This window comes from Scyliorhinus torazame, chromosome 6 (genome assembly GCF_047496885.1).
Source record: "Scyliorhinus torazame isolate Kashiwa2021f chromosome 6, sScyTor2.1, whole genome shotgun sequence".
NCBI classification, from domain to species: Eukaryota; Metazoa; Chordata; class Chondrichthyes; order Carcharhiniformes; family Scyliorhinidae; genus Scyliorhinus; species Scyliorhinus torazame.
Window position 1 is genome coordinate 311,053,577 of NC_092712.1, and position 25,245 is coordinate 311,078,821.

The 25,245-nt window shown below is 46.1% G+C and overlaps 1 protein-coding gene across 5 annotated transcripts in view; it reads left to right on the plus strand.

Moving 5' to 3' along the window:
- The window catches only part of ulk4 (unc-51 like kinase 4), a 633,709-nt gene that overhangs the window by 335,810 nt on the left and 272,654 nt on the right, over positions 1–25,245 (plus strand). For all 5 annotated transcript variants that reach the window (XM_072510060.1, XM_072510064.1, XM_072510062.1 and 2 more), the window contains 3 exons: positions 4,851–4,902; positions 5,017–5,161; positions 12,399–12,491. In XM_072510060.1, the coding sequence (XP_072366161.1) occupies positions 4,851–4,902; positions 5,017–5,161; positions 12,399–12,491 (290 nt within the window). The remainder of the gene's footprint in view (positions 1–4,850; positions 4,903–5,016; positions 5,162–12,398; positions 12,492–25,245) is intronic.

Genomic DNA, 25,245 nt, shown 5'->3' on the forward strand with positions numbered 1-25,245 from the left:
CTATGAAATAAAAAGTAGCTACAGTAGATTCGGTACTTAAGCTGTAGATTACCCAACATTCCCTTGTTTGTGCTGTGGGAAAAGAAACATAAGAACATTGAAACTCTGAAAGCACAAATTTCATGGCGCAATTCAAAGTGATGTATTGCATGCTCCTTGGAAAATACAGATTTTTAAAAAGTATTAAATATCTTACACATTCGTTAATGTTCTGCTTCACAACTGATAACATCAGGTTTTAATCTTCAATACAACAAAGCCACATTTGAAATTTCAACCACACAACCACTTCCCCAAATGTTACTTCAGCAGTTACTCTCCCACGTCCAATCCCCATCCTAACTCACTAAGACTTTGTACTCCATCAGACTGAGTTGACATAGACCCAATTGACATTGACACCCTTTTTCTACCCTTGGCTCCATGCAGGCTTTCCCCCTCCCCATCAGTTAATATTGGCACTCAGCCTTTCTCTACCCAAAGCCTCCACTTCTCCTATTTACTTTCTGTTTCTCCCTCCCTTTCCCCTATCACTCCCATTTATTTCCCCCCTTCCAGTTCCATCTTATTGCCACTCCTCCCTGTCTCTTTCAATGCTGTCATTTTCCTCATTTTCTTTCCCTATCTTTGCCAGTAATTTCCATCGTGTCCCATCGCCCTTCATTGCCACCTTCTATCCTTTCCAATTTCCTTTCATTGCCATTCATTTTTGCCTTCCTCTCCCCCTTCATTCCCATCTACTTGCTTCTGCTGGCGTCCTACTGCTAATGGATGTGGTTGCAACCACTTTGTAATTTAGGTGTGAATTCCTGTTTCCACAAGAATTCCCACCTAGTATGGTAGCAGCAAGAACCACTTCCAAAAACAGCATAACTTGGGTATGAGTGTCACTGATGTTCATTAGTAAATGCTGTCACCTCCACTGGGCCTGGAAATGCTGCCTCATGTGAAATTGGCGGTTGCTGTGTGTAATATTGGATTATTCCCAATAGCCTTTTTTAAAAAAATCTGCCGCAAATTGCAGAAATATATTATTGTAGCAATAAGTGTACAAGTTTTCCAGTCCAAAGGTGACACATTTGGATCCCAAAAATTCATATCACTGCCTTGGCTGCCACAAGTTTGTTTTGTTCCATGTATTGCTGCTCAGTAGAGTGTATGGCGGGGTTGGAGTGTCTTGCCTTGGAGGAAGGTAGAGTTGCCAAGTTCGGGGAATTATTTGACAAAGCTGGCCTATCCCCTTACCTTCCTCATCGTCGAATAATAAATATTCAGATGTTGAATGGTGTTTTTATTGTGTTATTTCTGTAATTGTCAAATTTTATATAGGCAGCACGGTAGCACAGTGGTTAGCACAATTGCTTCACAGCTCCAGGGTCCCAGGTTCGATTCCCGGCTTGCGGAGTCTGCACGTTCTCCCCGTGTGCGGTTTCCTCCGGTTTCCTCCCACAGTCCAACGATGTGCAGGTTAGGTGGATCGGCCACGCTAAAATTGCCCCTTAGTGTCCAAAATTGCCCATAGTGTTGGGTCGTGTTACTGGGTTATGGGGATTAGGTGGAGATGTGAGATTGAGTAGGATGCTCTTTCAAAACGAGCCGGTTCAGACTCGATGGGCCGAATGGACTCCTTCTGCACTGTAAATTCTATGATTCTATTATAGAAATTCAGACATGGCAAATGAGCATATGGGGCTGAAAGTTGAAGCTCAATTGAAGGATTTTTAAAACTGCATCAAGACAATCTTAAAACAAATTGGTGTCATTTAGCTAATAACGGGCTGATGAACGTGATTGCAACAAGCATCCTTTATGTCCTGTGTTATTCCCGGTTTCCCGTGAGCATTGATGACTGATAGGATATGGGTCCACTATTTTCTCATCGGAGTGATGGTCTGTATGTTCTCACTGGGAGAATAATGGGTGTTGCCAGCCGATTCAATGTGAAGAGGAGGATGGGCAAGCAGGAGGAACCAACACTCAAGCCTGCTGCCGTCCTCAATCCAATGCCCACACAGTGTGCTGTCCAGCAGGGATCGCTGGATGGCAACTAGGAGCAGGAACCCTGGGTTCCCTCTGAGGTGCTGAAACAAACGATGAAATCCCAATGATATTACAAACCAGAAATCAACCTTGGAACCTTTTTGAATTGTACGGCTCTGCTCACTTTAATTTTACTAGTTGCACAACAAGGGAAGGTGACGTACCAAGTTGACACGTTTTGGAGTATTATTATTTACAACGGCTAATCATGTGCAAGCCTTCCACCTCACTGCTAAAACGGGCTACCTGATGATTAAGGTTTTAATTTATTTTTAAATCTGGGCATCTTTATGACACAAACAATTTTAAGATTGATTATAATTTCAATGTAACACAAAGTGCTTTTGATAAATCACAAATGTAATTTTATTAGGATTGGTTTAAGACATGCGACTGTTCCAATACTGACCTGGTTGGAGTCCCACCTTTCATAAACTTGAGCTGAACCAAACCTCAGCTGTGCGTAACCCAACATGGATCAAGTTCCATCACTGACCTGCATTGGCTCCTGTTCCATTAATGCTGAAAATTTTAAATTTTCACCCTCGATGATGGTCTCGCCCCTCCATACCTCTTTAAAACCTACCGCTTTGACCCAGCGAATGATAACCCATCCAATTGGTTTCTTCTTTGGCTCAGTGTTAATATTGGCCTAATTACACTCCTGTGAAACACCAGGGATGTTTCAATATTTTAAAGATGGTACATAAATACAAGTTGTTGTTGATGAGAAAATTCCCAATCAGTTTGATGAGCTTTTCGTAAATAAAAACTGAGGCAGGTAATTATGTGAAAGATGCATACCAAAATGAATGATCTCGGTTTGTTTCATTGCTTAATGTGAGTTGAAATGGGTAGCTTTCGTCAATACCTGTATTGAACAGACTTTGGAGTGTTTTACACAAGGAAAATCAAGAAGTTAACAGTGAAACAACAAGCACGTTTCTCTTAAGTGGGGTACGCTGTGTTTATTTATAGCTTCAAACAGCTTTAATGGGCTTTACTTAAACAAGTTCTTGAACTGTTCCCAGGTGTACCTAAACTAACCAAATCCATCCAATTGTATTTACTTTTGATCCAGCTCAGACCTCCCCTTCTTATATAATCAAAATCTATGCTCCCTTGTTGGCATCTCTCAGTTGTTGGACGGTGATTTGGTTGAACGAACCTCTCTCCCCGCTGTAATGAGGGTTGCAGATTGGAGTTGGCTCTCTAATAAATGGCACCAACTTCAAAGTGTTACAGCTGATCAAAGAGCCTTGTTAACACTGTATCTGTCAGTCAGTGGAATGCGGACTAATGGGATGAGACACAAAAACGTAGTGCAGAATTGTATAGATGGAAGCAGAGTGAAAAAGAGATAGAGGGGAAAGGCGAGCAGAGCCACAATTACTTGGAGAAACTCTAGGAGGAAAAGGCTGATAGTTATCCGCTCTGCTGTGCCATGCTTATGCTGAGTAGCCTGTCTGATTTTCCCTGCAGCACTGTATCCAGGCAAAAGCCTAATTTTTTTCTTCACCGAGCCACTGACGTTTATGCTGATTATTTTATTTGCAACGTTTTTTGCAACTTAAACCACTATATAAAGCCTAAGAATGACCACGAAGCAAATACTTTCCAGTAATTTATAGGAGCTGAATTTAGGATCGATAAGACTTTGTCTTCCTACCTCCTCCCTTTCCTGTGAACCCAGGCGATTGCAATATGTTAGTCTGATGTTGATCTTGTTGATGGAAAATTAACACAGTATCAAAGGAAAAGCATATAAGATAGCACGGGAAGACATTGCAATCAAGGAAGGTGACCCCATTGCCCTTTTGTCTGCTTGGAACTACTGCAGTATCCCTGCTGAAGGAGCAGAGGGGTAGTTTTTAATCCTGTCACCCAATTGCAAAACTAACATTCCATCCAAATTAATGGTCGTAGAAATCAGGCTGTTTCTGGAACAGGTGGCTGATGTGTTGGGTACTCTGCTACACAGACGAACCAACACGGTTGCGAATGGTACAACTCAGTTTTATTACTAACATTTATTTACAGTGGTAAACTGGTTACTGAGGTTTGATCATAACTCTAGAATCTGTGGACCTATTCCTAATACTATCTTGTAGTGGCACTCAGCACATGGTGGATGTCTGAGTGGCTTGCTGTGAGCTCTATGCCCTGAGCTATCTCCTGCTGGAATGCCCAGGAAGTGTCGTGTTCCCTGTTTTGTACGGTGTATGCTCTTGCCTGTGATTGGCTGTGGTGTTGTGTGTGTGTTGATTGGTCCGTTGATCTGTCCATCAGTATGTATGTATGTTTGTGCTATGATGTTTACCTGAATATCATGACAGTGGCCAAGCTCCAACACCCAGTTTCAAGACCAGGCAGTATGCGATTAGTTTTGGATGGGAAGCTAGTCGGATGCTGCAAGATGCCTTGACTCCCTCAGCTATGAAGCAGGAAGGGAAAACATCAGTCATTCCTAATGGCTATCCGGTTGGAAAGTGTGAGTGAGCCTGTCTCAGGAGATCAGGATAGTGCTGTGCCAGCACACATGGTCATAGCTGACACTGATGTGGAAGCTCACACACTAAGAGTGACCACCTAGGGTGAGGGTGCCACATGCCTGTGAAATCACATCACAGCAAGAGACAGTGCCTTCAAGTAGAAGAAGAAATGGTGATGGAAATTGGCCAGAAAAGACACATCAAAGTAAATACTAATGTGTGTAATATGCTGCATTTTAGTAAATGCTGCTTTTGAGTTAATAATGGTCAAAATCGCCACACATTTTCCTTTAATCTCTGCTTCTTTCTGGTTTTCAGATTGTTGACTGCATTCTCCCACCCTTGGTTTCCCTCGTGCTTAGTCAGAATGGTAAGGGTTGCCAGAAAAGAAGAAACACACAGCAGTAATTCAAATTTCCATCAACTCTGCTTTTTTTTAAATGAAAAAGTTTTAACCCTTTCATGTCTGTGTATGACTTTTCAGTGGAGTGGCGGATCTTCAGCTTGCGGTTATTGTCAGAAACCACATCTCTTGTGGCAAATCATGAGGCTCTGATAGGAGAGAAAGAGGAGAGTCTTACTGCAAACAGCAAATTGTTAACCCTCGTCCGGGAATCACTGCTCCCTCAGTAAGTCACCGCTCCATTTTGGAATTTAGCTTATCTCATTGTGCTAAATGTTCATATGTTGCGATGATTAAAAATAAACTTGCCTGTATTTTAGAATCGTCAACGATTCAAGCTGTGCAATAGAAGTTTCAAATTCCTGTAACTTTTCTTAAAAATGAAGAGAGGGAAACAGTTTAAAGGCAATGCTTTTTATTTCAAATATTCCTTGTTTTCAATCGAAGAATATTATGAAATCACTTCAACCATTTTCCTGCCAGTGCAAATGCTCTGACAGGAATCTTCCTTCCTACCATGTTGGTCTACTGACATCAATTGTGGAGGAATTCCTGATGTGTTTCAGAGTGGTTGGATTGAAACCAGCAGGAGGTGCACTTTTTAACTAGTTGGTGGCTCGTGCATCCCCTTTAAATTACACGACAGGTTAGGAAATCACTGTGGCAGCGCACCCCCACCAGCGGTTTCACAGCGGCGTGGGGTGGTTTCAATGGGAAATCCCATTGACAAGCGGCAGGAGGGTAGAATCCCACCACCAGCGAACAGCCCGCCGCCGAGAAACACGGCTGGCTGACCAGAGAACCCCGCCCCAGAACACTCGCCCTCCAACCAAACACCGGCCGGAGTCTTAATAAACCCGACTGTCGGTACCATTCCTGCCTCTGAGCCAGAAAGTTGAGGCCCGGATTTGTGCTCCCAAGAGTCGGGTAGCGGGAGTCAGGAAATTTCCCGGCTCACCATGACAGCCTCAGGAGAGACTCAATTGAATGGCGGGATATTCGCTCCTCAAGAGGAGCAGGTGTGGGATGGAGCTGGATCCAGATCCGCTTTGCCCCCATAAAAGTGGGCAGCCGAGTGCTGAGGAGTGCTGGTTAAGAGGCTCGGTGAGTGGGCTGGTGTAAGTTGACAAGTTGGCATTTTTTTTATTCGTTCATGGGATGTGGGCATCGCTGCAGGGCCAATATTTGATGCCCATCCCTAAAGGCATTTAAGAGTCAACCACATTGCTGTGGGTCTGGCGTCACATATAGGCCAGACCAGGTAAGGACGGCAGATTTCCTTCCCTAAAGGCCATTCGTGAACCAGATGGGTTTTTACGACAATCGACAATGGTTTCATGGTCATCATTTAGACTTTTAATTCCATATTTTTAATGAATTAAAATTCCACCATCTGACCTGGCGGGATTCAAACCCATGTCCCTCGAGCATCACCCTGGGTCTCTGAATTACTAGTCCAGTGACAATACCACAACGCCACTGCCTCCCCAACAGTGCCACTGCCTCCCCATGGCATGTGAGCTCTGTGACCATGGAAGAGGATGGAAGGCATCAACTTGGCATGTGTTTTCATGGATAAGGCATGGGCGGATGGTGTGATGGCTAAAGGACTTAATATTCAACAAGACAGCTAGACAACTGGGTTGAATGGAATGCAAAGAATGGAATTGGGCTTCTTAAGCAGCTTTGTTGGCTGCCTCTAATCTGCGTCTGAGGGGGGAGGGTCTGACGCCACACTGCACCCGCCCTGTGCCATTCAGGGCACTTCCTTCTGAGCTGGGCATGCCGAACCAGGGAATTCCTCACCATCAGCTATCTGCCTCGGGAGCAGAAATCTAGCCCAAAACCTTACTTTCCTCCCTTAGATAGTCAGCATCTTTTCCCAAAGGTAGAGGAGTCTAGAACTAAAGGGCATAGGTTTAAGGTGAGAGGGGAGAGATACAAAAGAGACCAGGGGGGAAATTTCTTTACACAGAAGGTGGTGAGCATCTGGAACGGGCTGCCAGAGGCAGTGGTAGAGGCGGGTACAATTTTGTCCTTTAAAAAGCAGTGAGACAGTTACGTGGGCAGGGTGGGTATAGAGGGATCTGGGCCAAATGCGGGCAAGTGGGACAAGCTTAGTGATAGAAACTGGGCGCCATGGACAAGCTGGGCCGAAGGGCCTGTTTCCATGCTGCAAACATCTATGACTCTCTAACCCCTGCAATTTCAGGGGGTTCCATCTTAATAATAATATTCATAAAAGTTCCAATGTGAGGAACAGGTCTCATCATACACTGTATTGGAAACAAAGCTGAACTCCTGCCTTTGCTTAGCAGTTATTTTCACGACTTTCCACGACTCAAAAGTGAATTCTGCAGAGACTTTAAGATGATAAAGCAAGTGTAGGTCTGACCCTGTGGAGTTCTGATTATGCGAGTGAGAAGTTAAGTTCCCTGAAATCCTGATACTGTATGAGGTAAAATGCCACCTTCTCACATAGCTGCCGGTTAAGGAGCATCCAGAAAATATAACTGTTTGAAATGGCCTTAATTATTAAAAGCTAGACAACCACATCCTCTCTCCTTCCTCCAAACCACACCTCCCCACCCCAGCTGTAAACCAGGATTATTTGTATTTGATGCACAGAATTAAACTTGTCTTTCATGATTGAAGTTCAACTGTAGACTCTTGCCTTTTAAGTAATGTAATTAATGTATTTAATTAGATAAATACTACAGATTGAGTATCCTTTATCTGAAACCCACAGGGCCGATTTGGATTTCACTGCATGTAGGCCCAGTCCTACTTACATTACAATGGCTGAAGCCTAGGCTGGCTATAGTCTAAACTAAATAAAATGGCTTGAAAAGTAAGATGTACCAATGAATAATAACGATTGGGTGCTGTTGGCGAGGTTTGTGCTGTCTTGGATTGGTCAGCTCGGGTCACAGACTTCCAGTACTGAAGGTTGATGAGGTTAAAAATAAGTGCAAAAAGGGGCGGCGCGGTGGCGCAGTGGTTAGCACTGCTGCCTCACAGTGCCACAGACCCTGGTTCGATTCCGACCTCGGATGACTGTCTGAGTGGAGTTTGCACTTCCTCCCGTGTCTGCGTGGGTTTCCTCTGGGTGCTCTGGTTTCCTCCCACAGTCCAAAGATGTGCAGGTTAGGTGGATTGGCCATGCTAAATTGTCTCTCAGTGTCCATAGGTTGGATGGAGATACAGGGCCAGAGCGGGCATTGGGGCTAGGTACAATGCTCTTTCGAAGGGTTGGCGCAAACTCGATGGGCCAAATGGCCTACTTCTGCGCTGCAGGGATTCTATGATTTGTGGATGTGTTTGGTTTTCGGATTTACAGATAAAGAATACTTGACCCTGTAGTCCTGAATGGAGCTCATTGCAAGCAACTTTGTTAGTTCAAGGCTGACAAAGCTTTGTCAGCTTTGACAAAGAATCATCCAGACTCGAAATGTTAGCTCCCTTCTCTTACCACAGATGCTGGCAGACCTGCTGAGATTGGCCAGTATTATTTTTTTAAACAAACATTTTATTAAGGCATTTATGATTTTATAATAACAAAAGATACAAGTACAAATGTATACGTAGTTCAGTGCATAACATTTTTGTCAGTTGAAGTATCCGATACAGGAAATGCAGAAAAATGTACTAAAACAATGACTAAATATGTGCAGCAATTAACTTAAAAATGATCAAAATATTGATTAAATTAAGAAAACAGAAATATATAGCTATAGATGAAAGCAAATTACTGTGGATGCTGTAATCAGAAACAAAAACTCGCTCACAAGTTTTGATTGTTCTCACTACATTTGGTACAAGTTCCAACATTTTAAACTCAACAATATTTTAAACTCTACAATGAGCTTTGCATCTTTTTAACTTAAACAGGATTTTCTTTCAAACAACATCTGTTTGTCATTTGCAAATTGATTTTTTTAATCCTGTCTGGAATTTCTTTCTCCCAAAAGCAGCGTGTCCTACTACTGGGGCAAGGAAAGTTTAGTTTAATTTTCAAAACAAAATGGACTGCTAGCAAGCAGGGAATTCAATCCAACTTCAGTCGTCCTGGTCAGAATGACAAATGGCAAATGTAGAATTCTACACACTCCTACACACAATTACAAACTCTTTCAACCACCCTTGGGTTCAGCTGAGGGAACATTTCTAGGTTTGACCTAAGCAATAGGAGCCCTGTCAAAGCTTCTATTCTACCACTGGCAGCAAAGGTGGAAGGGGTGAGGGCGTGGCTGAGGGAACCGGAGGCGGACAGAGTCCTGCACGGGGAAGTCTCCCAGAGCGCTGGCTACCACACCACTCCTGGCCCCCCCGCACACACACTCCAGGAGCCTGGTGGTAGTGGCCACACTAAAGACCAGGGGGGGATTCTCCGACACCCCCCCCCCCCCCCCGCCAGCTGCCGAATCCTGCCCTGCCGCCCCGGCGCTGGCTGCCGAATTCTCTGGCGCCGGGGTTTTGGCGGGAGTGCGAATCGCGCCAGTCGGCGGCCGCTGGCAGCGCCCCCCCACCCGGCGATACTCCGGCCCGCGATGGGCCAAGCGACTGCCCGTTTTCAGCCGGTCCCGCCGGCGTAAATCAAACCGGCGGGACCTGGCTCAACGGTCGGCCTGCAGAGTCCTCAGGGGGGTGCCCCCACGGTGGCCTGGCCCGCGATTGGGGCCCATCGATCCGTGGGCGGGACTGTGCCGTGGGGGCACTCTTTGCCCCCGCGCCTGCCTGTGTATAGCCTCATCATGGCCAGCGCGGAGAAGAAGCCCCCTGCACATGCGCTGGGATAACGGCAGCACACGGTGGCGCTCACACGCATGCGCCAACTCGCGCCGGCCGGCGGAGGCCCTTGGGCGCCAGTTGGCGCGGCGCCAAGCCCTCCCACTGGCCTAGCCCCTGAAGGTGCAGAGGATTCCACACTATCCGGGCGGCCCGACGCCGGAGTGATTCACGCCACTCCTCGGCGCCGGTACGGCCCGCCCCGCCGGGTAGGGGAGAATCCTGCCCCTGGAACCAGTTCAGGCGCCACATCACGCTCGGCCGAGATTACCATTGATCCCCCATCTGCAACAACCATAGGGTCGCACCGGCGAAGATAGACGCCACGTATGGGACATGGGGAAGGACAGAGGGACATTGACAGTAAAGGACATTTACATGGACGATAGACTGGCGACCCTGGGGGAACTCTCGGAGAATTTTAACTCACAAAAGGGAATGAACTCCGATACCTACGGCTACGTGACTTTTTCCGCAAGGAGACAAAAGCGTTCCCTCGGAGACCCAGGCACACACTTTTGGATATAATGATAGGGCTGGACTGGTTAGGGAACGACAAATGTGGCAACATTTACGGTCGACTCATGGAAAAGATCAGGACCCCACTGGACGAGACCAGACAGAAATGGGGGGGAGGGGAACGTGAGGAAGCTGGGCATGTAGACAGGGGGAGGACTCTGGAGCGCGAGGCACTGCACAGATCAACTCTACCTCCTCTTGCACCGGGCTAAACCTGATGCAGTTCAAGGTGGTGCGCAGGGCACACGCATGAGCGTGTTCTTCGGAGGTGGAGGATAAGTGCAAGAGGTGTCAGGGAGGCCCGGCCAACCACACCCACATGTTCTGGTCCTGCCCCAGACTCAGGGAGTTCTGGGCAGCCTTTTTTGAGACCATGTCCAGGGTGGTGGGGGGGCGAGATGAAGTTGTGCCCATCTGTGACGGTCCCCAGGGTGTCAGAGCACCCAGAGCTCTACACAGAGAGGGGGCCGGATGCCCTGGCCTTCGCCTCACTGACCGCTAGGCGGAGACTTCTGCTCGGTTGGAAGTCGGCAGCGCCACCCAGGCCCTCGAAGTGGCTCGCCGAATTCCTGAGACTGGAGAGATTCCATGAAACGTGAAAGGAGTTCACAAACCTTGTGGAGGACCTGTTTACGAACAGCAACTAACTAGAGGGTGGGGGGGGGAGCAGATAGTAAGGGGAACGGATAGGAAGGAGGGGTTAGGAATGGGGGGGTGGGCGGACTGAAAGGAAACTCGAGTGCAACAGATGAGAGAATGGGTGGCAGGCCACTCGCCGGAGGAGACACAAACCCCTCCCACACATCCAAAACTCCCTCGAAAACTCATTGGGGGAACAGGTCTCCCCCTCCCCCCATCAAAAGAGGATAAATATAAATAAAGTAAAGAGTTCTAGGGCAGCACGGTGGCGACAAGACTGTCCACACTCGTCTGGTCTTGGACTCTGTGATTAGGAATCTGGATTTACTTGTGAACAGGAACCCAGTTTTGGCCTCTATCCAGTTCACAGCCAACATAGAAGTCCAATAGCATGATTGGGATTGCTTTGTACTTTATTGCATGACAATAAAATTATTTGGGGTAATATATTAGGCTGCACCATTGCCCATGGGAAATGTAAATAGGGGTGATTAAGGCTAAGAAGCACATAATGTGCCACTACCAGCACCCTTTTAGCCTGAATCATTCCATTTACATCTCTTTGTCTTTCTATCCACGGCATCTTTGTCAGTCTCCACCTATCGCTGGCTCCGATCCAGCCTCACCGCACCACCCCCCCACCCCTCCACACACACACACACAACATCCCTTTTCTCTCCACAGATGCTGTCCGTCTTGTCAAATTGTGCAGTATTTTCTGTTTTGGAACCTGTGATATAAACTGCCTGCACGGAGAGACCTTGGGCTGGATTCTCTGGTTGCCGACGCTGAAATCTCATTCGGTGACTGGCCGGAGAATCCGTGTTCCTGACCAAATCGGGAGCGGCGCCTCTTTCGTGATGCTCCCCACCCTCCAAAGCAGCGTACTCTAGGAATACGCCGCACCACGTATCGACCGCCTCAAGGACATTGCTTGAGGCCCGCCCCCGATGCTCCGCACCCGACTGGCCGAGTTTCCGACAGCGTGGGTCTCTCATGGTCTCACTCGGCGTGACGGCTGCGGACACAGTCCAGCGCCGCCAGTCAAGGAAAGGCCGATCTGCGGGCGGGGGGGGGGGATTATTCAGGGCTAGGGGCACTTGGGGGTTAGTTCGGGGCATGCAAGCAGGTTGAAGTGAGGAGTATTTCGCGGGCTGGGTCCGCGTGCGGCCGCCGCCATGTAGCACGGCGCGGCCGCTGCAGTCTGCCACCGTGCGCATGCGCTGCCACGGACCCGGCAACTCTCAGGGCTGTAGTGGCGGCGAGAGCCGAGTGCTCTACGCTGCTGTCTTGCTAGTCCCCAGCAAAACGGGGAATCGGTAGTCGTTTTGCGCCATTTTCCTGGCGTAAAATGTCACTGTTCCCACGCCGGTGTGGGGACATAGCCTCAAAATCAGAGAATCTAGCCCCTTTTGTCCATTCAATTTAAAGGACATATATACATAGCCAAGTAGACCACATGGGAAAGAAGAAAATACTGATTTTCAAGCTGCTGAAGATTTTTTTTTTAATTTCAGGTATGACCAGATTTTGATGGAACCTGATCCAGTGCCACTTTACGCCTTGAGATTGCTCATCACCCTGACGGATTATAGTCCAGTTTTCATCAGGTATAACCAGCGACACCCACCTACCGTAAATTACTTTTTTTTTTAAACGCAGACGAAACCCACGCAGACACAAGGAGAATGTGCAAGCTCCACACAGTCAGAAGCTCCAACCAGAAGCAAACCTGGTTCCCTGGCTGTGAGGCAGCAGTGCTAGCCACTGTGTCACCATGAAGTATTTTTAAAAATAAATTTAGAGTACCCAATGAATTTTTTCCAATTAAGGGGCAATTTAGCGTGGCCAATCCACCTAGCTTGCACGTCTTTGGGTTGTGGGGGCGAAACCCATGCAAACACGGGGAGAATGTACAAACCCCCACAAGCCAAAGATGTGCAGTGTAGGTGGATTGGCCACGTTAAATTGCCCCTCAATTGGAAAAAATTAATTGGGTACTCTAAATTTATTTTTTTTAAACGAAGAAAAAAATAAATTGATATTACAGGTAAGGTGCTCACATTCTTATTTCATTGCAGGTCTTCTGCTGCCGATTGCGTGTTTTAATGTGTCTTTTGTTCACAAAAGTCAACTGTGGCTTTAAAATGAGTACCAACAAGTATTAATTATTTGGAAAACTAGGAACAAGTTTTGATGTTTATACACTTGTTTCATTTGCAGTTAACTCTTCAGAGTACACAGGAAACTTTTAAACCTGTACAAGAACTTGTATGAAAGTTTTGGTTTAAACATTCCTTAAAAATTGGTAGCTCTTTAGAAAAGTGTGTGGAATTCTTATTTGAACAGTTATGAAATGCACATTTACTGTGCGCTTTCCACAACACACTGAATGCTTATTTTCGCAAATGGTCTGCTCATTTTGAATTCATTAACATTTCTTGCCCATTTCTAATTGCCCTTGAGAAGGGCAGCAAAGTTCTTTTGTTAAGTCAGGAAACATAAATGTCCTCTGAAAACTGTTAAATTCTCTATGAAATGGCCTAATGACTTCACCACCACTGAATCCCCCACTATCAGCATCTTGAGGGATTACCATTGACCAGAAATGGAACTGGACCATCCATAAGAATAATGTGGCTGCAAGAGCAGGTCAGAGGCTGGGAATTCTGCAGTGAGTAACTTACCTCCTGACTCCCCAAAGCCGGTCCACCATCAGCAAGGCACAAGTCTGGGGTGTGAAGGAATAACATTCTCCAATTGCCTGGATGAGTACAGCTGCAATAACACTCAAGACACTCAACAAAGCATTCAGGACAAAGCAGCTGTTTGGTTGGTATCCTATCCCCCAATCTTTAACAACCTCCACCACTGATGCACAGTGACGGATGTGCCCTTCATCTACTGGATGCACTGCAGTAACTCACCAAGTCTTGTTCAACAAAACTTCCAAACCTATGACCTCTACCACCGAGAAGGACACAGGCAGCAGATGCATGGGAACACCACCACCTGCAAATTCCACTCCATGCCACACACCTCCTGACTTGGAAACATACCCTCATTCCTCCACTGTCGCTGGGTTAAAAGGCCTGGAACTCCCTTTCTCAAGGGCACTTAGGGATGGGCAATAAATGCTCACCTAGTCAGCGCGTCCCACATCCTGTGAACAAATAAATTTTTTTAAGTTACCTTTATTATGGTTTGGAATTGGAGTAAAAATCTAAACTTTTAGGGCAGCACGGTGGCACAGTGGTTAGCACTGCTGCCTCGCACCACCGAGGTCCCGGGTTCGATCCCGGCTCTGGGTCCATGTGGACTTTGCACATTCTCCCAGTGTCTTTGGGTTTCGCTCCCACAACCCAAAGATGTGCAGGGTAGGTGGATTGGCCACGCTAAATTGCCTAATAATTAGAAAAAATGAATTGGGTACTCTAAATTAAGAAACAAAATCTAAAAGTGTTACTACAAAAAAAAAAATCAAAACCTTTTTCTTAAACTTGAAAATTAACATTCACGCACCCTACATGTCCAGCTGGGTTCCTGTAAATCAAACTTTGCTCTGTTTAAGTTGTGACCCAGAGTAATTTGGGACATTCCTTGGAATTAGGTCACATATTTCCAAGCAACAGTTCTGAATGCCAATCCAGTGATTTAGCAATGTAGCAGAGGGTCAAGTGGCCTGTTGACCAAGTACAAGTTTCACTTTGCTTCATAGCGATGTAGTTCCCGGAACAGTTCTAAAAATTGTAGCTACACTGGAATAATAAAAGGGACCTTTGTCGGTTGATTTTGTTTTTTCTCTTCCATCTCTCTTCTTCCTTTTCAACATGAAGTTTGGATCTAGCTAGGAAGTCATGTCGGGGCAGTGAGTGCCATTGCTTGGTTGTGATTGCATGGAAATGTTCATTTTTATCAGCTAGTGGTTGACTGGGAACTTCCTAGTATGTGTTCAGCAGCTGTAAACCAGTGCCAGAGGTTGAATTCCTAATTCTATTATCCATATAAACAATATGGGGTAAATTTTACGTTCTCAGGAATCGTTGCATACGGATCGGACAATTTGACGGACTGTTAAATGTCTTCAGTTGACCTTGCGCAGGAATTTCTGGTCTTGGGGTGAGTGAGACCAGATAATCACTCCCTATATAACTACTGCAATACAATCTCATGGATGCTTTCAGATTTGTAATTTATAGGTGAGATATGATAGAACCTGTGCAAATAAGCAGTGTAAAAGTTCAAACAAAACTGCTGGCTGAGCCACTGATCACCAGAACCGATTGCATATAGTACCCATCACATCGAGCAGTGTTTTTCAAACTTTTTTGCCCGGTATCCATTTTTACAAACCACCATCCTTCGCGACCCACGCCAGCCGACCTTCGTGACCCATGCCGCCTGTTGCTTCACAGCGCCAAGGACCTGGGTTCAACTCCCAGCTTGTGTCACTGTCTGTGCAGAATCTGCACGTCATCCCCGTGTCTAAGTGGCCAAGAGAAAAATAAAGAGGCTGAAGCAATGGTTAAGGTTAGAGTGGCAGCCTAATTGTGCATGTGAATGGGCACAAAGGAAGTTTGGGTTGCACAGGCGAGGGAGAGTTTCGAAAAGATGTCTTGCCCGGCCTGCCATCCCATCCTTACTCTGAATGCTTTGTATCATCAGATGGATAGAAAATTGTTAAACGTGTGTATTTTCACCTAAATGTAAAGGTTACAATATCTAGAACATAGAACATTACAGCGTAGTACAGGCCCTTCGGCCCTCGATGTTGCGCCGACCTGTGAAACCACTCTAAAGCCCATCTACACTATTCCCTTATCGTCCATATGTCTATCCAATGACCATTTGAATGTCCTTAGTGTTGGCGAGTCCACTACTGTTGCAGGCAGGGCATTCCACACCCTTACTACTCTCTGAGTAAGGAACCTACCTCTGACATCTGTCTTATATCTATCTCCCCTCAATTTAAAGCTATGTCCCCTCGTGCTAGACATCACCATCCGAGGAAAAAGGCTCTCACTGTCCACCCTATCCAATCCTCTGATCATCGTGTATGCCTCAATTAAGTCACCTCTTAACCTTCTTCTCTCTAACGAAAACAGCCTCAAGTCCCTCAGCCTTTCCTCATAAGATCTTCCCTCCATACCAGGCAACATTCTGGTAAATCTCCTCTGCACCCTTTCCAATGCTTCCACATCCTTCCTTTAATGCGGCGACCAGAATTGCACGCAATACTCCAAATGCGGCCGCACCAGAGTTTTGTACAGCTGCAACATGACCTCATGGCTCCGAAACTCAATCCCTCTACCAATAAAAGCTAACACACCGTACTCCTTCTTAACAACCCTCTCAACCTGAGTGGCAACTTTCAGGGATCTATATACATGGACACCGAGATCTCTCTGCTCATCCACACTGCCAAGAATCTTACCATTAGCCCAGTACTCAGTCTTCCTGTTATTCCTTCCAAAATGAATCACCTCACACTTTTCTGCATTAAACTCCATTTGCCACCTCTCAGCCCAGCGCTGCAGCTTATCTATGTTCCTCTGTAACTTGTAACATCCTTCCGCATTGTCCACAACTCCACCGACTTTAGTGTCATCTGCAAATTTACTCATCCATCCTTCTACGCCCTCCTCCAGGTCATTTATAAAAATGACAAACAGCAGTGGCCCCAAAACAGATCCTTGTGGTACACCATTAGTAACTGGACTCCAGTCTGAACACTTCCCATCAACCACCACCCTTTGTCTTCTTCCAGCTAGCCAATTTCTGATCCAAACTGCTAAATCTCCCTGAATCCCATGCTTCCGTATTTTCTGCAGTAGCCTACCATGGGGAACCTTATCAAATGCTTTACTGAAATCCATATACACCACATCAACTGCTTTACCCTCATCCACCTGTTTGGTCACCTTCTCAAAGAACTCAATAAGGTTTGTGAGGCACAACCTACCCTTCACGAAACCGTGTTGACTATGTCTATTCAAATTATTCCTTTCCAGATGATTATACACCCTATCTCTTATAAACCTTTCCAAGATTTTGCCCACAACAGAAGTAAGGCTCACTGGTCTAGAGTTACCGGGGTTGTCTCTACTCCCCTTCTTGAACAAGGGGACAACATTTGCTATCCTCCAGTCTTCTGGCACTATTCATGTTGACAAAGATGACTTAAAGATCAAAGCCAAAGGCTCAGCAATCTCCTCCCTAGCTTCCCAGAGAATCCTAGGATAAATCCCATCCGGCCCAGGGGACTTACCTATTTTCACCCTTTCCAGAATTGTTAACACCTCCTCCTTATGAACCTCAAGCCCTTCTAGTCTAGTAGCCTGCATCTCAGTATTCTCCTCGACAACATTGTCTTTTTCCTGTGTGAATACTGACGAAAAATATTCATTTAGCACCTCTCCTATCTCGTCGGACTCCAAGCACAACTTCCCACTACTGTCCTTGACTGGCTCTACTCTTACCCTAGTCATTCTTTTATTCCTGACATATCCATAGAAAGCTTTAGGATTATCCTTGATTCTACCTGCCAAAGACTTCTCATGTCCCCTCCTGGCTCTTCTTAGCTCTCTCTTTAGGTCCTTCCTAGCTAACTTGTAACTCTCGAGCGCCGTGACTGAACCTTCATGTCTCATCATTACATAAGCCTCCTTCCTCTTGACAAGTGTTTCGACTGCCTTAGTAAACCACGGTTCCCTTGCTCGACCACTTCCTCCCTGCCTGACAGGTACATACTTATCAAGGACATGCAGTAGCTGTTCCTTGAACAAGCTCCACATTTCCATCGTGCCCATCACCTGCAGTTTTCCTCTCCATCTGATGCATCCTATGTCTTGCCTCATCGCATCATAATTGCCTTTCCCCCAGATATAACTCTTGCCCTGCGGTATATACCTATCCCTTTCCATCACTAAAGTAAACATAATCGAATTGTGGTCACTATCACCAAAGTGCTCACCTACCTCCAAATCTAACACCTGTCCTGGTTCATTACCCAGTACCAAATCCAATACGGCCTCGCCTCTCGTTGGCCTATCTACATACTGTGTCAGGAAACCCTCCTGCACACATTGGACAAAAACGGACCCATCTAAAGTACTCGAACTATAGCGTTTCCAGTCAATATTTGGAAAGTTAAAGTCCCCCATAACAACTACCCTGTTGCTTTCGCTCCTATCCAGAATCATCTTTGCAATCATTTCCTCTACATCTCTGGAACTTTTCGGAGGCCTATAGAAAACCCCTAACAGGGTGACCTCTCCTTTCCTGTTTCTAACTTCAGCCCATACTACCTCAATCGACGAGTCCTCAATCGACGAGTTCTCATCAAACGTCCTTTCTGCCACCGTAATACTGTCCTTGACTAACAATGCCACTCCTCCCCCTCTTTTACCACCTTCCCTGCGCTTACTGAAATACGGGCAGCACGGTAGCATTGGGGATAGCACAATTGCTTCACAGCTCCAGGGTCCCAGGTTCGATTCCGGCTTGGGTCACTGTCTGTGCGGAGTCTGCACGTCCTCCCCGTGTGTGCGTGGGTTTCCTCCGGGTGCTCCGGTTTCCTCCCACAGTCCAAAGATGTGCGGGTTAGGTAGATTGGCCGTGATAAATTGCCCTTAGTGTCCAAAATTGCCCTTAGTGTTGGGTAGGGTTGCTGGGTTGTGGGGATAGGGTGGACATGTTGACCTTGGTAGGGTGCTCTTTCCAAGAGCCGGTGCAGACTCGATGGGCCGGGTGGCCTCCTTCTGCACTGTGAATTCTATGATGATATCTAAACCCCGGCACCTGCAACAACCATTCCTGTCCCTGCTCTATCCATGTCTCCGAAATGGCCACAACATCGAAGTCCCAGGTACCAACCCATGCCGCAAGTTCACCCACCTTATTCCGGATGCTCCTGGCATTGAAGAAGACACACTTTAAACCACCTTCCTGCCTGCCGGTACACTCCTGCAACTTTAAAACCTTACTCATGACCTCCTGTATACTGGAGCTACAATTCAGGTTCTCAAGCCCCTGCTGAACTAATTTAAACCCTCCCGAAGAGCATTAGCAAATTTTCCCCCCCCCAGGATATTGGTACCCCTCTGGTCCAGGTGTAACAAACATAAACCTAACAGATCTGACTGTCCAGAAGTGATGGGAGCTCTGCAGTCATATTTCAATTACATTTTCCTGAGATGTAGCAATTACCACATTAGGAGGGAATTACAATGCAAAAGCAGCAATTCAAGTCCAGACACTGTCAGGTCAACTGAATTCCAAAACTGCATGACCTTTACAAGGGAAACACCAGGAAAATAATTACATTAGATGCATGCAAATGTTTATACTTATTTGAGTGCAATATGTACTTAACAGCAAGGTGATACAAGGCGTTGGAGCATTAAAAGCAACATCAAGTGGTGGGAGATGGGTCGATGCCCAAAGGCATGCTACTCTCGGTAATTCCAAATGGATAAGAGTTATTGTTGAGTCACTGTAGCACTTTGACTCATAGCTAAATCATCGTTACAGTTCTGGAGACCACGGACAGTTTTACGGCACTTAAATTTTACGGACCCCCACTGAGGCGTGTCATTACTTGAGGGCCTAACCTATCCTGGCCACAGTGTTTCAGGTGATGGACAGAGGCCAACGACAAATCGGAAACCCGAAAGGTAACACTGCCCAGGTTTCAGATGGAAAGAAGAGGGGAGGGGGCCTCCTTTAGGCGGTTCCTGTTTTAATTGGAAGCCCTTGCAATCTCTTGACGCCTCCATGTTTCCCCCTTACCAACCGTGTCCCCCAAATCCTCTCAACCCCTTCACCGGTCCTGCCAGCTAGCCCCCTGCAATACTCCCCTGGTCATCCGATTTGCCAGCAGCTATTGGAGGTAGGATTTCCTCCCCGGGCGTAAATCCTGCCTCAAGATGCATCGCTGCATGAATCCAGCCCTCTGTTTCTGATGGAAATCTTCCAGTACATCTTTCTTTTAGTTTAGGCCTTCAGTTGGGTGTTATTGCTTTCAGTCTGTAATGGATTTCACTGTAGATTCTTCAGGATCCCAAGACTTCTCTGCAGACTCCGAAACCAGCAGACAGGAAATCCTTTTGGAGAAAATGAGAGAGTGCGAGAGCAATTCACAGCTTCTTTTCTCAGCCCCTGACACCCCAAAGCCTGTCCACCATTTACAAGGAGTGTGATGGAATACTCTACCCTTTCCTGGATGAGTGCGGCTCCAACAACACTCAGGAAGCTCAACACCATCCAGCTCAAAGCAGCCCAGTTGATTGGCACCCTATCCACAAACATACTCTCCTTCCACCATGTTCAACATTCCACTCCCTCCACCACAGACACCTGGGAACACCACCACGTGGAGATTCCCCTCCAAGCCCCTCACCAACCTGACGTGGGAACTATTTTGTTGGTCCTTCACTAGGAGGGGGGTCAGAATTCTGGAACTGTCTCCCTAACAACACCAGATTAAAGTCCAACAGGTTTGTTTCGAATCACTAGCTTTCGGAGCCATGCACCTGAGGAAGGAGCTGCGCTCCGAAAGCTAGTGATTCGGAACAAACCTCTTGGACTTTAACCTGGTGTTGTAAGACTTCTTACTGTGCCCATCCCAGTCCAACGCCGGCATCTCCACATCATCTCTCCCTAACAGCACGGTGAGTGTACCAACACCATATGTATGCAGTGGTTCAACAAGTTAGCTCACCACCACTTCTCAAGGGCAATTAAGGATAGGCAATAAATGCTGGCCTAGGCAGCGACGCACATATCCCATGAATGAATGAATTTTTAAAAATAAAGAAGTTTCTGTCTTTCGTAACATTTATTGTTACACTCTATGATTTTTTTGACAATCCGTGTTACTTTTAATAAGAAGTGATATCACCCATTGTTTTCATGATGTGGAGATGCCGGCGTTGGACTGGGGTGAGCACAGTACGAAGTCTTACAACACCAGGTTAAAGTCCAACAGGTTTGTTTCGATGTCACTAGCTTTCGGAGCGCTGCTCCTTCCTCAGGTGAATGAAGAGGTATGTTCCGCACACATGAGTGCGGCCTCAACCGGGACCTGGGATTCATGTCGCATTACATTCATCCCCCACCATCTGGCCTGCGAAATCCTACCGACTGTCCTGGCTTGATACAATTCACACCTCTTTAACCTGGGGTTACCCCATCTCTGGATCTGTAAAGATTTAATCAGCTGCTAATGCTCGCATTCCAAGCATTGTTTGGCATCTTTGAATTTGTCTATATATACGTTTCTGGAACATACCTCTTCATTCACCTGAGGAAGGAGCTAGTGACATCGAAACAAACCTGTTGGACTTTAACTTGGTGTTGTAAGACTTCGTAGCATTATTTTCATACTGTGAACCAAAGTTACACAGAGGTAAAAACAGAGCAGTACTGGCACCACACTGTCTACTCATTATTCAATTAGCTCCATTTGTGCTTACAGCAGACTTACTGTAATTTTCCACACTAAAATAATTTATTTAAAGCTCCTGTTAAATTGGATGATAGACAAAGCAGCTTCAGTTTGCTTTCTCCAAAGATTGTTTTAGATTGTTTCAGAGGCTCAAAGAGAACAGTCTTCAAGATAAGGCCTTTGTCCTAGGAGTACTCCGGTCCATTTCTACTGCACTCGTCACAAAGCTTGTAACAAAACACAGATCCGGGAGTCCATTCTGTCTATCTAATTTCTTGAGCTAATCAATATCAAGCTGCCTTTTGCATGATTCCAGAGATTTGCCCTTCATTCCAAGAATTGATCATGATTCTTGGCATCAAGTCTTCTTTTCATTTTGCATCTATATCCCCTTGCTCTGCATTCATAATTTAACTTGGAATGGTGTCAAAACGTATTAATTCTATTGAATTTTACATCTTACTTACCCCTGTAAGGACCCTTCCTGCTGATTCCCTTATTTCCCATTTCTTTTCCTTTGTCGTCGTCATTTTGATCCATGGATATTTAATCGATGTATACCTTTAAGACGAGCAGAGGAAGTGAGGAACTCTAGAGGTTGGACAATAATACACTGTGCTTGTGGAGATTTAGATTTTAACAGAAAACTTTCTGGCACCTGAGAGATCGGAGGGATTTGGTTAGATTGGTCGGCTGGTGGCCAGTGGATTGGCCAAAGACCGTATTCTACCCAGCAACAGACAGTGATTGGCTTCAGTCAGGTGGGAGGTTTTCAGAGGACCCAGGAATCCACAGGGTTTCTAGACTCTAACCTGCTCTTGTACCCACATTATTTATATGGCTAGTCCAGTTCAGTTTCTGGTCAATGGCAATCCTCAGGACTTTGATGGTAGGATGATCAGTATTGGTAATGCGATTAAATGTCATGGAGTAATGTCTAGATTCACTCTTGTTTGAGGTAATCATTGCCTGGAACTTGTGTGGCGCACATGTTACTTGCCACTTGTCAGCCCGAGCCTGGATATTCTCCAGATCTTGCTACATCCAGACATGGACTGCTTCAATATCTGAGGAGCTGTGAATGATGCTGAACATTGTGCAGTCATCAGTGAACATCCCCACTTCTGACCTTATGAACCAGCTGAAGATTGTTGGGCCTAGGATACTACCCTGAGGAATTCCTGCAATAATGTCCAGGGACTGAGAAGACTGACCTCCAACAATCACTTAAATCTTCCATTGTTCCAGATATGACTCCAACCAATGGAGAGTTTTTACCCTGATTCCCATTGACTCCAGTTTTGCTAGTGCTCCTTGATACCATACTCAGGCAAATGCAGTCTTGATGTCAAGGGCAGTCACTCTCACCTCACCCCTGGCATTCAACTCTCTTGTCCATGTTTGAACTAAGGCTGATGTGAGGTCAGGAGCTGAGTGGCCCTGGCAGAACCCAAACTGAGCCTCAGTGAGCAGGTTATTGCGAAGCAAGTGCCATTTGATAGCACTGTTGATGACCGCTTCCATCACTCTGCTGATGATCAAAAGTAGATTGATGGGGTGGTATGTGGCTGGGTTGGATTTGTCCTACGTTCTGTGTACAGGGCATACCTAGGCAATTTTCCACATTTCTGGATGTACCCAGTGTTGTAGCTTGCTGGAAAAGCTTGATGCGGCAAGTTCTAGAACACAAGCCTTCAGGAATATTGCCGGAATATTGTCAGGGCCTATAGCCTTTGCAGTATCCAGTGCCTTCAACTGTTTCTTGATATCCCCTGGAGTGGATCAAATTGGCTAAAAACTGACATCTGCTGGGACCTCAGGAGCAGGCTGAGATGGATCATCTATTTGGAACTTTTGCTGAAGATTGTTGCAAATGCTTCAGCCATACCTTTTGTATTGAGTACTGGGCCTGCCCATCATTGAGGATGAGTTATATTTGTGGAGCCTGCTCCTTCAGTGAGTCGTTTAATTGTGCACCACCATTCACGACTAAATGTGGCTGGACTGAACAGCTTAGATCTGATCAGTTGGTTGTGGAATTGTTTAGTTCTGCTTGCTGCTTATGCTGTTTGGTACGCAAGTAGTCCTGTGTTGTAGCTTCACCACATTGAAATCTCATTGTTAGGTATGCCTGGTATTGCTCCTGCCATGTCCTCCTGCACTTTTTATTGAGCAAGGATTGATCCCCTAGTTGGTGGTTATAGTAGAGTGGGGGATATGCTGGGCTTTGAGGTTACAGATTATGGTTGAGTACAATTCTGCTGCTGCTGATGGGCCCACTGCGCATTATGGATGCCCAGTCTTGAGTTGCTAGATCTGTTCAAAGTCTATCCCATTAAGCACAATGGCAGTGCCACACAAATGGTGGAGGGTATCCTCAATGTGAAGTCAGGACTTTGTCTCCACAAGGATTGTGCGATGGTCACTCCTACAGATACTGTCGTGGACAAATACATCTGCAGTAGGCAGGTTGGTGAGAGTGAGGTCAAGTAGGTTTTTCCCTCTTGTTGGTCCCTTCATCATCTACTGCACACCCAGTGTAGCATCTGTGCCCTTTCGGACTCGGCCAGCTGTACTGATACTACTGAGCCACTCTTGGTGATGAATATTGAAGTTCCCGAGTAGCGTACATTCTGCACTCTTGCCACCCTCGGTGGTTCCGCCAAGTGGTGTTCAACTTGAAGGAATACTGATTAATCAGCTGAGAGAGGGTGGTACATGGTAATCAGCAGGAGGTTTCCTTGCCAGTGTTTGACCTGATGCAATGAGACACCAGGGGGCCCAGAGTCGATGTTGAGGACCCCCTGGGCAACTCCTTCCCAACTGTATACCACTGCGCCACCATCCCTGCTGGCTCTGCCCTGCTGGTGAGACAGGACATACCCAGGGATAGTGATGGTGGTGTCTGGGACGTTATCTGCAAGCTTTGATTCCATGAGTGTCACTACGCCAGATTGATGTTTGTACTTCCCCAGAGGTCATGAGTGAACCAGATGAGTTTTTACAACAATTGACAATGGTTTTATGGTCATCATTAGATTATTAATTCCAGATTTTTATAAAATTCAAATTCCACCATTTGCCATGGTGGGATTAGGACCCGGGTCCCCAGAGTGTTACATTCGCCTCTGGATTACTAGCCCATTGTCAATACCAGTGCACCACCGCCTCCTCTATCCTCAAAACTTTCCCATCAATGCAGTTATGACCAAAGAATAGAATAAGCTATTTGTCTTATCAAGACTGCATGACTATCTTGGTTAGCAGTGCAGCTTAGTAGTGGAATGTTCACCAGTGATGTGGCAGAATAGATTTGTCACAGAACTCCTCTTGAGTTTCATTTCTTTGTAACTTGGTACAGGCATGTCATGATGCTGCTTTGCACCATCCAGTGGTACTATTCCCCATGCACGATGCTGACATACATGGTATGTATGCCCTTGGCAAGTGCCATGTCTGCTCGTGAGAAACATTGACTGAATAATGGGGACACGAGTCCAAAAATCTGCAAATGGTCCGAAACAGACAGAAGCATTTGCAGGTGGCAGTGTGCAGAACAGTAAAATACCACTGGAAGAAGCATTTCCTCGCTTTAAAAATCTGCATTTGGAAATTGCCTGTCACGAACTTTGCAGGTTTATCTGCATCGCCTGATTCCAGCTTTAATAACGGGGGATTCACAATGCAAATCCAGGAAACCAAGAGCTCCGATGCTACTGTTTCTAACTTTGACATGTGCAATTCAGATCAGTTTGGATTTGGCAGGCAGAAGCCGCGACCAGAAAGTTTGGGAATAGCATTTTAAAGGTGGAAAATGGGTTCAAGTGGATTCCACCATAGTCCCTTGTGTTAAAAATGTTTTGCTGTTCATTAATGCCTGCTAAGAATTGCCAAACCATTGGCGGCACAGTGGTTAG